Source organism: Lactuca saligna, chromosome 2, assembly GCF_052625555.1.
Source record: "Lactuca saligna cultivar CGN05327 chromosome 2, ASM5262555v1, whole genome shotgun sequence".
NCBI lineage: Eukaryota > Viridiplantae > Streptophyta > Magnoliopsida > Asterales > Asteraceae > Lactuca > Lactuca saligna.
Window position 1 is genome coordinate 20,514,885 of NC_136418.1, and position 13,071 is coordinate 20,527,955.

Genomic DNA, 13,071 nt, shown 5'->3' on the forward strand with positions numbered 1-13,071 from the left:
CGAGGTTGTAGCTAGCAATTGTAGGTAGGGATGTCAACCCCGTATAGATCAATACATATGTATCTCGCTTCAAAGATTAACGGTTATAGTAGTGTGGGTATACTAAGTGTTTAGACTCAGCTAATGAACATTTTCTCACCAAACATCCCTTAACAAAAAAGTATGTGAATAGCTCCCAACCCTAACTTAGTTGTTAAATCACAAGGCATAATGAATTTCATTGTATAAAGTTAATAAAAGTCGAGTATGTTTGGTATGTATGTAAAAGTATAATGTACTCGCTTTTATAAAGATGTATGTTTCAAAGAAATGAACATATGTACATGTAAAAACTTTATGTATTTAAACATATAAATCTACATGAATAGTAATAGCTTGAATCCTTGAAATACTATAAAGTTTTATAACGTGTTTGTTATAATATACAATGTCACATAAAAATAATACATTTTTGTATCATGTAGCATTTGTTGTGTGGAATAGTTATTTTACAACAAAATAACCATAATACATATACGATAAGTTTATACTACATTATTTGTAACAATATGGTAAAATGTTATATAACATTTTTATAAACTAGATATATTGTATTTTCGCATAAAGGATTATATATTTGTATAAAAAATATATAAGAACATGTATCTCCCCCCTCCCCCCCTGAAATGACCCAAAAATTTCGTTTTTCAATATAATCAAAACCATAATATGAGTATCATAACATAAAAACATACGCGATGCATCCCAAATCATAATAAAATACTGTGCGGAAAACTGTATCATACTATATCAAATCCAAAACAACTAAGACCATCCCCAGGACAAAAGCTAAGTTGTGGTGTGTGCGATGCTATCACCCCGAGCTCTTCCCTTTGCTTGCGGAAGTACCTGAAACCAAAACTGAAACTGTAAGCACGAAGCTTAGTGAGCTCCCCTAAACTACCACATACCATACAGTAACATATAAACACATATTGGGCCTAGCCCACTGCATCGGGCCGAAGCCCGGAAACTGCATCGGACCGGAGTCCGGAACTGACTGGGACCTTGTCCCCTGCATCGGACCGAAGTCCGGAACTAACTGCATCGGACCAAAGTCCGGAACTAACTGCATCAGACCGAAGTCCGGAACTAACTGCATCGAACCAAAGTCCGGAACTAACTGCATCGGACCGAAGTCCGGAACTAACTGCATCGGACCAAAGTCCAGAACTAACTGCATCGGACCGAAGTCCGGAGCCGACTGACTGAACATGGCATAGCATAACACATCATCTAGCATGAACACATATACTGCATACTACATCGGGCCATAGCCCGGAACACATAACACTTAACACATAAAACATAACACATAAATCCTGTCCGAGCCACGAAGGCATCAAACATGCTAGCTACTGCATCGGACCTAAGTCCGGAAACTACTGCTAACTGAACGGGCCGGCATTGTGGCCTTAGACCCATTCCTACTGGAAGGAAACTCACCTCGTAAACTGGCTGCTGAGTGTGTGGCTCTGGAAGCTAACGGCTGCTGCTCCTGAATCTCCTCGGCTACAAGTCCATAAACACACTCAATTAATTACTAAACACTGCACTTGGGGTAAAATGACTCTTTTACCCTTGGTCAAAGTCAACTCTCTTTGGGCTGACTCGCCGAATTGGGCCGCCCAACTCGCCGAGTCCTACTCTCACTTTTCAGTTCTACTCGCTGCTACTCGTCGAGTGTGGCATCGACTCGACGAGTACCCTCTTGATCCAAAAACTCAGACAATCTTCATCCGACTCGCCGAGCCGTATGAACAAACTCGACGAGTTGTTCTTGATCTTAAGAAGATTGCCTTGGACTCGCCGAGTTGTATGAACAACTCGCCGAGTCTCTCCATTACCGAGTCTACCCTCAACTCGCTAAGTTCACTCTCTAACTCACTGGATCCACTCGATACTGATAAAAATGAAGGAATCGGGAACTCGCGATTCAACTCGCCGAGTCGTTCTTCCCGACTCGCCGAGTTGCCGCCATGCAACTGATTTTTACTCGATTTTGTTTGAATCCAACACATACAATTGATAGATCTAAGTCCAATAAGCTGATTTACCACGTAAAGTTTCCAACTTTACGTGTACAACCTCATGAATAAGGGAAATAAGGCTAAAAGATGCATAAAATGGGTAGATCTAGGGTTAATATGCAAAGTGACTCCAAAAAGGCAGTAGATATGGGCTCTACAACACCCAATCATTCAGATCTAAAGATATATGTAACAGCCCGAAATCTCAAGTATTGTAAAATTACATTTTGGGGTGTTTTAAAGGGGGGGACTCGGCGAGTTGGAGCCAGACTCGCCGAGTAGGATCGCAGACTTGGTCGTAGGTTCGCGACTGGACTCGACGAGTCCAGATATGGACTCGGCGAGTCGACGCTGTTCAGCAGAAACCCTAGCTGTTTAGTTTTGGATCGTATATAACGCCTCTTAGGCCGTCATGGTCCGTCTTTTGGCCGATTGAGAAGAACCCTAATCGTTGTGGACGTCTAGAGCAGGAGAGAAAGCTAGTGGATCTTTGAGGAACTTGTTAGGCAAGAAGAAGAAGATTTTTGGCCAAAGGAATATCAAGGAGGATCGAGTCCTGAGGTTTGGGGACACAGAGGATGCGTTTTCAGGTAATACTCGGACCATTTCTGTTATGTTGATGTGTACCCGGATTCAGGGTTTATGAAACCCATTTGGCGATTAAATAGATTGTTATGTTGTTATCCGAGCGTTTATACCCCAGTAATAGGATGCTTAGAGGTCCAGAAAGTCCCATGATTGCGTATTTCGGGACCATGCGTATTTCAGGAGGCAGTTAATCGACTGCATGGCATGGACTCGCCGAGTCCAATGATCAGACTCGGCGAGTAGCTAGAAGATTTGCTGAGACTCGCCGAGTTGTTCTTCAGACTCGGCGAGTAGCTTGAAGGTTCACTGGAACTCGCCGAGTTGTTCTTCAGACTCGGCGAGTGGAGTCGGGGTCGCCCCGCGATTCTTCCACGAGGGTCTCGTCGAGTCAAGAGGGATACTCGACGAGTGGAAAGGGGAACAATAGGGAAAGTTGGAGAGGACGTCTAGACTCACCGAGTCGCCTTTGCACTCGACGAGTCCGGTCAAGTTGACCGTTGACCGTTGACCGTTGACCAGAGTTGACCTTCATGTCATTTCTTAGGGTCAGTTGTCTTGAATGATAAGTGTATTAATAAGAGATATATGATGTTATAGGGAGCTTGTAGCTCGGCGGATCAAGTGCTAGCGGTTTCAGGAGTTGCTAACTTCCAGTATCCACGAGGTGAGTCTTCTCACTATACTGTACCCGGAAGGGTTTGACTGTGTGACCGGAAGGTCGGACGTGATATGTGTTATGCGTGCTATGTATGATTTTATGGGCCGGAAGGCAATACGTTATGTGATTGGAAGGTTGGATGTGGATTATGGTATAAGTGCTATATGTGATAGGTCAAAGGTATTATGTGTTTGTGTATGTTTACGGGCCGGAAGGCGATATGCTATGGGCCGGAAGGCAATACGTTATGTGACCGAAGGGTCGGATGTGTTATGTGATATATATGTTATGTGTTATATATGTTATAAGTGTAAGGTTAATTGTTATACGTGCTGTGTCTGTTTATATGGGCCGGAAGGCAATATGTTATGGGACGGAAGCCAATGTGCTATGGGCCGGAAGGCAACACGTTATGGGCCGGAAGGCGATTATCTCATGGGCCGGAAGGCATTGTGCAGTGGACCGGAAGGTCAGGGCCTGGAAAGGCGTATGTGCGTAAGGTGTATATTGGGGAACTCACTAAGCTTTGTGCTTACAGTGTTTATGTTATGTTGTTTCAGGTTCTTCCAGTAACGCGGAATGGCAACGGTTCGATTGTACACACCGAAGGAAGAGTTGTATTTTGGAGGATCCTGGTTTTCTATTCAAATGAAAATGAAACTATGTTTTGTAATTCGAATATGAATAAGATTTTAAACAAGTGTTTTAATATTAAATTGATTATTTAAATGAAAATTTTGCATTAAAAATCACGGTGTTACAATATCTCGACTCATTAAGGCATTCATGCAAACATAAGGCTTGGAACAAGCATCAACTAGATCTTAGAAGAGCTCTAATGGAGGTTTAAAGCATATAACAAGAGGGGAAATCCGAAAATACCTCAAATAACTTAGATTTGCCCTTGGATCTTTGCACAACTCTTCTTCTCCTTGCTCCTTTCTTCTTCTCCTTCTTCAAGCCTTCACAAACCACAAAAAAATCACTTATAAGCTCTCAAGGTGGATTAGGGTTTTTCTCATAGTGTTCTCAGGGTGAGGGAGGCGAGAGTGGGGCTATAAGGTGACTTAAATAGTGGGCAACCCGGGGATTTAGGGTTTCACCCAGACGGATGGACTCGCCGAGTCAGGGATATGGACTCGCCGAGTCCCCGGCTCACGCGTGCTCGAAGTCGCGACCCTACTCGGCGAGTCAGGCTATGAACTCGCCTAGTCCCTCTTGCAAAACTTACAACAATTACCAATGAATTTACATACCGGGAACGGGTTGTTACAATTCTCCCCCACTTGTCTCAGACTTCGTCCTCGAAGTCTGCTACGGCTGGATCTGCAAATAACTCCGGGTAGTGCGCTCTCATTTCCTCTTCAGCCTCCCACGTCCATTCAGACCCCTTCCGGTGCTGCCACTGCACCTTCACTAGCTGAATTACCTTGTTCCTCAAGGTCTTGATCTTCCGCTCCAGAATCGCGACCGGCCTCTCAATATAATTCAGGCCGCTATCAACCTGAATGTCCTCTAGGGGAACGACTGCTGTCTCATCCACCAAACACTTCCTTAACTGCGACACATGGAAGGTGTTGTGTATCTGACTAAGCTCCTCAGGAAGATCTAACCGATAAGCAACCCGACCCACCCGGGCCAAAACCCTGAAAGGACCAATAAATCTGGGGCCCAGCTTGCCCCTCTTCCGGAACCTGATGACACCCTTCCAAGGTGAGACCTTTAGAAGGACCATATCTCCCACCTGGAACTCCAAGTCCGAATGCCTCCTGTCAGCGTAGCTCTTCTGCCGACTCTGCGCAGTCTGCAGCCTACTACAGACCTGCTGGATCAACTCAGTCGTCTTGAGCACCACTTCGGTGCTCTCGATGACTCGCTGACCGACCTCGCCCCAACAAATCGGGGTCCTGCACTTCCTGCCATCTAACATCTCAAAAGGAGGTCGATCAATGCTCGCATGATAACTGTTGTTATACGAGAACTCCGCTAACGGAAGATACGTATCCCAACTTCCCCCAAAATCTAGAACACACGCCCTCAGCATGTCCTCAAGAGTCTGAATCGTCCTCTCGCTCTGCCCGTCAGTCTGATGGTGGAAAGCGGTGCTGAAATGAAGACGAGTACCCATCTCGTCGTGGAACCGCTTCCAGAATCTGGATGTGAAACGGACATCTCGGTCTGACACCACCGATACCGGCACTCCATGACGTGCCACAATCTCTCACACATAGATATCGGCTAACTTTTCCGCCGATATACTCTCCTGAGTCGGAATAAAATGGGCACTCTTTGTCAACCGATCCACTACTACCCATATCGAGTCCACTCCACGTGCGGTCCTGGGGAGTTTGGTAACAAAATCCATGGTGATATCCTCCCATTTCCACACGGGAATGTCTAGCGGCTGCATCTTGCCGTGAGGTCTCTGGTGCTCCGCCTTGACCTTCCGGCAGGTCAAGCATCTCTCAACATACCAAGCGACGTCCCGCTTCATGCAGGGCCACCAATAATCAGGTCGCAGATCTCGATACATTTTCGTCTCCCCTGGGTGGATAGAAAATCGAGACTTATGAGCCTCGTCCATCAATACTTGCCGTACCCCACCCCAGTACGGTACCCACACCCTACCATGAAGCATCAACAAACCCCGACTGTCATAATCAAATGAAGCTACTCGGCCCACTATCCTCTCACACTTCTGCCTCTCCTCCTTGAGGCCCTCCATCTGAGCCTCCTTGATCCGCTCCAACAACGGAGTGATCACTGTCATCCTCATACACAGATCTCTGATAGGGGCCGCCGACACCTTGCGGCTTAGGGCGTCGGCCACCACGTTGGCCTTCCCTGGATGATAAAGGATCTCACAATCATAATCCTTCAGCACGTCCAACCACCTCCTCTGCCTCATGTTCAGACTCGGCTGATCCATAAGATATCGCAAACTCTTGTGATCCGTGTATATAGTACAACGGACCCCATACAGGTAATGTCTCCAAATCTTGAGGGCAAACACAACTGCCCCCAGCTCCAAATCGTGGGTAGGATAATTAGCCTCGTGAGGCTTCAACTGTCTCGAGGCATAAGCTACCACATGGCCTCGCTGCATCAATACTGCTCCCATGCCTGTGATCGAAGCATCACAATAGACTACGAAGTCCTCTACTCCCTCTGGCAAGGTAAGGATCGGAGCCTCGCACAATTTCTGTCTGAGAGTCTCGAATGCCGCCTGCTGCTCAGGCCCCCAACGAAATACCACCGACTTCTTGGTTAGTCGGGTGAGCGGCACTGCTATCTTGGAGAAGTCCTGAATAAATCTCCGATAATACCCTGCCAACCCTAGGAAGCTCCCAATCTCGGATGGAGACCTCGGGACCTCCCACTGCATCACGGCCTCAATCTTGGTCGGATCTACCAAAATACCCTTCTGGTTGACGAGATAACCAAGAAACTGCACCTCGCGAAACCAGAACTCACACTTGGAGAACTTTGCGAAAAGTCTCTCCCTCCTCAATGTCTCCAACACCTCCCGCAGGTGCTCCTCGTGCTGCCCCTGTGTCTTGGAATATACCAAGATGTCATCTATGAATACTATCACCGACCGATCCAGCATCAGCCTGCACACGCGGTTCATGAGATCCATGAACGCGGCTGGGGCATTGGTGAGCCCAAATGGCATCACCACGAACTCATAATGACCATACCGGGTCCTGAAAGTAGTCTTTTGTACATCCTCATCTCTAACCCTCATCTGATGTTAACCGGAGCGTAGATCGATCTTGGAGAACCAAGACGCTCCCTGAAGCTGATCAAACAAGTCATCTATCCTCGGAAGTGGGTAACGGTTCTTCACCGTTACCTTGTTCAACTCCCGATAATCAATGCACATACGATGCGACCCATCCTTCTTTCTCACAAACAGGATCGGCACTCCCCAAGGAGAACTGCTCGGCCGAATGAAACCCTTGTCTAACAGCTCCTGTAGCTGTGTAGACAACTCCTGCATCTCAGGGGGAGCTAGTCGATACGGTGCTTTGGCTATCGGAGCCGCACCAGGAACTAGGTCGATCCTGAACTCAACCTGCCTCTCTGGAGGTATCCCCGGCAATCCTCGAGAAACACATCCGGGTAGTCTTGAACAATAGGAACACCATCGATCGTCGTCTTGCCCTTCTCCCGGGAATCCAAGACGTAAGCTACAAAACCGGCGCAACCCTGCTGAACATAGCGCCTCGCCCTTGCGGCGGAAATAAAGGCCGGTCCTCGCTGGGGCCTCTCGCCCTGAATCACTATCTCTCCCCCACTGGGAGTGCGAACCCTCACTAGCTGGAGCTCACAATCAATCACCGCCCCATTGGGGCTTAGCCAATCCATGCCCACAATAACTTTCTTCCCTCGCAGGGGAATAGGAACCAGGTCCACTGAAAACTGCTCATCAAATATCTGAAGGGAACACCCTCTATGTACTCTGCCGACCCTCACGGTCCTATCATCTGCTATCTCAACCTCTAATGGATAATCCAGCTCCCCTGGAGCTCTGCTAAATCTCTTGCTAAGCGCAAGCGATACAAATGATCGGGTGGCCCCCGAATCGAACAATACCAAAGCAGGGAAGCCGTTCACCGAGAACGACCCTAAATAAAACATATCATCAAGTAATATTCAAACGATATACTAATAATTAAAAGATAAAGGAAATATACATACCCGTCACCACATCAGGAGTCGCTCGCACCTCCTCTGCTGTCATCTGAAATGCCCTGCTCTTCGCCACTGGCGCATCAGATCGGCCCTGTCGGCCATCCGTAATCCACAAGGTGGCAGGGGCAGGTGCAACCACCTTCCCTGCTGCAGCTAAACTGAGACATTGGGACTTTTTATGTCCCCTCTGATTGCACTGAAAGCAAATCAGATCTGATGCTGTAACCGTAGTAGCAGGGGCCGTACAATCCCTACTCAAATGCCCAGTCCGACCGCACTTGTAGTAGCCGGAACTCCCTGCCTTGCACGCCCCCTCGTGCAATCTCCCACACTTGCCACACCGACCGTGGCTCTGCTGACTCCTGGACCTGTGATCTGAAACCTTGGGCTTTTTGCCCACACTGCCTGAACCCGAAACCGCCTCCGGTTTCCTCTTCTTCTCCATCTCGAGATCAATCTCCCTCTCCCTGGCTCTAGCAATCATGTCGTCCAGCGTTTTACAACTGGACCGGCTCACAAACATGCGGATGTCACTCCGCAACATCTCATGGTAACGGGCCTTCTTCATCTCCTCATCGGCTGCATACTGAGGAACAAGAAGGGCCCTCTCCCTGAACTTGGTGGTGATCTCCGCCACTATCTCGGTAGTCTGGGTAAGGTCCTAGAACTCCCTAGCTAACTGCTGCACCTCAATGACCGGTGCAAACTCCGCCCTGAACCTGGTAGAGAAATCAGCCTAGGTCATGGCATCCAATGCCGCATCATCCCCGATGGCATGTCCGACCTCCTCCCACCAATCCCGTGCCCTGTCCTTCAGAAGACAGGACGCCAATCTGACCTTGTCCCCCTCGGGACACCTGCTAGTGCGGAAAGCGTTGGCCACATCTGCCAACCATCTGGTACTCGCTATGGGGTCCCGCGCCCCATGATAGTCTGGAGCTCCGCATGCCCTGAACTCCCTGAACGTAAGTGTGCGCGACCCCATCACGGTCGCCATCTCAGCACGGAAAGTACTCAATCTGTCATCCATCAGCTCTAAAATACCCTCCTTGATCGAACCAAAGATCACAGGAGTCTGCTCCAGTATGATGCGGGTAACCTCAGAAGAAAGGAACTCTCTAGTCTGCTCATCCATCTGCCCGACCTCCGGGCCTGATCCCGATCCTGATCCCCCTCCGGCATCTGAGCTGCCGACTGCTGGTCTCGGACGCAAAACTACCATTCTGAAACATATCATAACAACATCAGAACACTGAAATATCTCAAGGGATCATGATACTACTACTAGCTTCCGGGTCTTTTCTTGGCCTTCCTTGATTCAGGTACGGATCCTCTGCTTTCAGTAGTACGGGCCCATACTACCTTCCACATCTATCCGTACTTTCCTCAAGAACTGCCTTGACTCCACCAAGTCACTTCTACTACTGCTATTCTCTGCTACTCTCATCCTAGGCTTGCCCTAGGGAAACCTCAAGCTCAACACGACTGGTCCTCAGCTGCTGCAGGTCTCCTCATAATGCCAGTTAGCCACCACCTAAACATCATCACATGTGATGAGGATCAAATAATCCTTCAAGTAAAAGATCCGTCCCTAGAACGGTTGGACTCAAACAAGAGCTGCGCAATAGGGCCAGTTCCAGCACTCTGGGATTATTCAAACCTGATTACATGTGGTGTGACGTGTTCACCTAATGGCTAACTCCCATTACTCAGAACCCCACCAAGCACGAAGCAAGCAGCATTCGGATAAAGGAAACAGACTCAGGCAAAACTATTCTCATAACAAGAAACTGCACTAGCATAGGATACTAAGCTCATACTATCAGGCATAACCTAAATAGGCTATCCTACTGTTGTTTACTCAATTCTAGCATGCAATACTCATAAAGCTGTAACACATAAGCAGGCACATAAGGCATTCTCCTAGATCCTTAGTCCTATATTAGCATGCTGTTCTACTGAAACTGTAACTGAACAAATAACTTGTATGGGTAATTTGGGAGTACTTACTTGAGCTCGGCTGACCGCATGCACACACCTCTATCTTGTTAAAAACAATTCTTTTTTTTTCCTAAGTGCTTTCAAAATTCTTTTGTAAAGCATTTTTATTTTACTAAAATCTTTTATTTCCCTTAGTTTGAGTTCAGATACACCTGGAAGTGTATCCGAATCCCTCAAACCAGGGCTCTGATACCAACTTGAAACGACCCAAAAATTTCGTTTTTCAATATAATCAAAACCATAATATGAGTATCATAACATAAAAACATACGCGATGCATCCCAAATCATAATAAAATACTGTGCGGAAAACTGTATCATACTATATCAAATCCAAAACAACTAAGACCATCCCCAGGACAAAAGCTAAGCTGTGGTGTGTGCGATGCTATCACCCCGAGCTCTTCCCTTTGCTTGCAGAAGTACCTGAAACCAAAACTGAAACTGTAAGCACGAAGCTTAGTGAGCTCCCCCAAACTACCACATACCATACAATAACATATAAACACATATTGGGCCTAGCCCACTGCATCGGGCCGAAGCCCGGAAACTGCATCAGACCGGAGTCCGGAACTGACTGGGACCTTGTCCCCTGCATCGGACCGAAATCCGGAACTAACTGCATCAGACCGAAGTCCGGAACTAACTGCATCGGACCAAAGTCCGGAACTAACTGCATCGGACCAAAGTCTGGAACTAACTGCATCGGACCGAAGTCCGGAGCCGACTGACTGAACATGGCATAGCATAACACATCATCTAGCATGAACACATATACTGCATACTACATCGGGCCGTAGCCCGGAACACATAACACTTAACACATAAAACATAGCACACAAATCCTGTCCGAGCCACGAAGGCATCAAACATAGCACACAAATCCTGCATCGGACCTAAGTCCGGAAACTACTGCTAACTGAACGGGCCAGCATTGTGGCCTTAGACCCGTTCCTACTGGAAGGAAACTCACCTCGTAAACTGGCTGCTGAGTGTGTGGCTCTGGAAGCTAACGGCTGCTGCTCCTAAATCTCCTCGGCTACAAGTCCATAAACACATTCAATCAATTACTAAACACTGCACTTGGGGTAAAATGACTCTTTTACCCTTGGTCAAAGTCAACTCTCTTTGGGCTGACTCGCCGAGTTGGGCCGCCCAACTCGCCGAGTCCTACTCTCACTTTTCAGTTCTACTCGCTGCTACTCGTCGAGTGTGGCATCGACTCGACGAGTACCCTCTTGATCCAAAAACTCAGACAATCTTCATCCGACTCGCCGAGCCGTATGAACAAACTCGACGAGTTGTTCTTGATCTTAAGAAGATTGCCTTGGACTCGCCGAGTTGTATGAACAACTCGCCGAGTCTCTCCATTACCGAGTCTACCCTCAACTCGCTAAGTTCACTCTCTAACTCACTGGATCCACTCGACACTGATAAAAATGAAGGAATCGGGAACTCGCGACTCAACTCGCCGAGTCGTTCTTCCCGACTCGCCGAGTTGCCGCCATGCAACTGATTTTTACTCGATTTTGTTTGAATCCAACACATACAATTGATAGATCTAAGTCCAATAAGCTGATTTACCACGTAAAGTTTCCAACTTTATGTGTACAACCTCATGAATAAGGGAAATAAGGCTAAAAGATGCATAAAATGGGTAGATCTAGGGTTAATATGCAAAGTGACTCCAAAAAGGCAGTAGATATGGGCTCTACAACACCCAATCATTCAGATCTAAAGATATCTCGACTCATTAAGGCATTCATGCAAACATAAGGCTTGGAACAAGCATCAACTAGATCTTAGAAGAGCTCTAATGGAGGTTTAAAGCATATAACAAGAGGGGAAATCCGAAAATACCTCAAATAACTCAGATTTGCCCTTGGATCTTTGCACAACTCTTCTTCTCCTTGCTCCTTTCTTCTTCTCCTTCTTCAAGCCTTCACAAACCACACAAAAATCACTTATAAGCTCTCAAGGTGGATTAGGGTTTTTCTCATAGTGTTCTCAGGGTGAGGGAGGCGAGAGTGGGGCTATTAGGTGACTTAAATAGTGGGCAACCCGGAGATTTAGGGTTTCACCCAGACGGATGGACTCGCCGAGTCAGGGATATGGACTCGCCGAGTCCCCGGCTCACGCGTGCTCGAAGTCGCGACCCTACTCGGCGAGTCAGGCTATAAACTCGCCGAGTCCCTCTTGCAAAACTTACAACAATTACCAATGAATTTACATACCGGGAACGAGTCGTTACAATTCTCCCCCACTTGTCTTAGACTTCGTCCTCGAAACGGACGATTTTTGGCTCGGGAAAAAGTTGTAGAGAGAGGCTTTAGAGAGTGAGTAAAAAGGTGGAAATGGAGTTTACTCTCCCTTATATAGGGGTTGGAGTTGGGGCTCAGTGGGAATCTACTTGATACTGCCGTTAAATGGGGCTTTTGATCGCACCCGATCTAGTGGTCTTAATCAAATTAACTTTTCCCAAATTAATATGGAAATGTAAGTTGCATGCTTTTACTTTATTTTATTACGACGAATAACGACATAGAATATAAATAAATAAAACATTTATTTATTTTACGACCTCAAATTAACGGAACTTTTATAACGTGGAATATTCCGTTAACGGAAACGGGGTAATGGAACGGAATAACTTTAGGTTGTCACAGGTTATAGTAGTGTAGGTATGAAAAGTAATTAGACTCAGCTAGTTCACTAAAAATCCCTTAACTAAAAAGTATGTGAACTGCTTTCAACCCTAAGTTAACTGTAGTTAAGTCACTAGACATAATGAATTTCATTGTATAAAGTTTATAAAAGCTAAGTATACTTGGTATGTATGTAAAAGTGTAATGTATTCGCTTTTATAAAGATGTATGTTTCAATGTAAAGAACATGTGTAATGTATAAAATTTATGTATTTAAACATGTAAATATACATGAATAGTAATAGCTTGAATATTTAAAATACTACAAAGTTTTATAACGTGTTTGTTATAATGTGCAATGTCACATAAAAATCATTTATTTTTGTATCATGTAGCATTTCGGAGTTCGCTTA

At 46.4% G+C, this 13,071-nt stretch overlaps 1 protein-coding gene across 1 annotated transcript; it reads right to left on the reverse strand.

Annotated features, from left to right (window-relative positions):
• Positions 1-709: 709 nt before the first annotated feature.
• Positions 710-12,852, reverse strand: LOC145030749 (uncharacterized). The gene is made up of 7 exons (XM_078979155.1): positions 12,248-12,852; positions 11,874-11,953; positions 10,987-11,052; positions 8,020-9,236; positions 4,198-4,277; positions 1,486-1,551; positions 710-888 (listed from the first exon to the last, which is right to left on the reverse strand). The coding sequence occupies exons 4-6, from the start codon at positions 8,579-8,581 to the stop codon at positions 1,522-1,524; spliced, it is 672 nt and encodes a 223-aa protein (XP_078835281.1). The 5' UTR covers positions 8,582-9,236; positions 10,987-11,052; positions 11,874-11,953; positions 12,248-12,852; the 3' UTR covers positions 710-888; positions 1,486-1,521.
• Between the last annotated feature and the right edge of the window lie 219 nt (positions 12,853-13,071).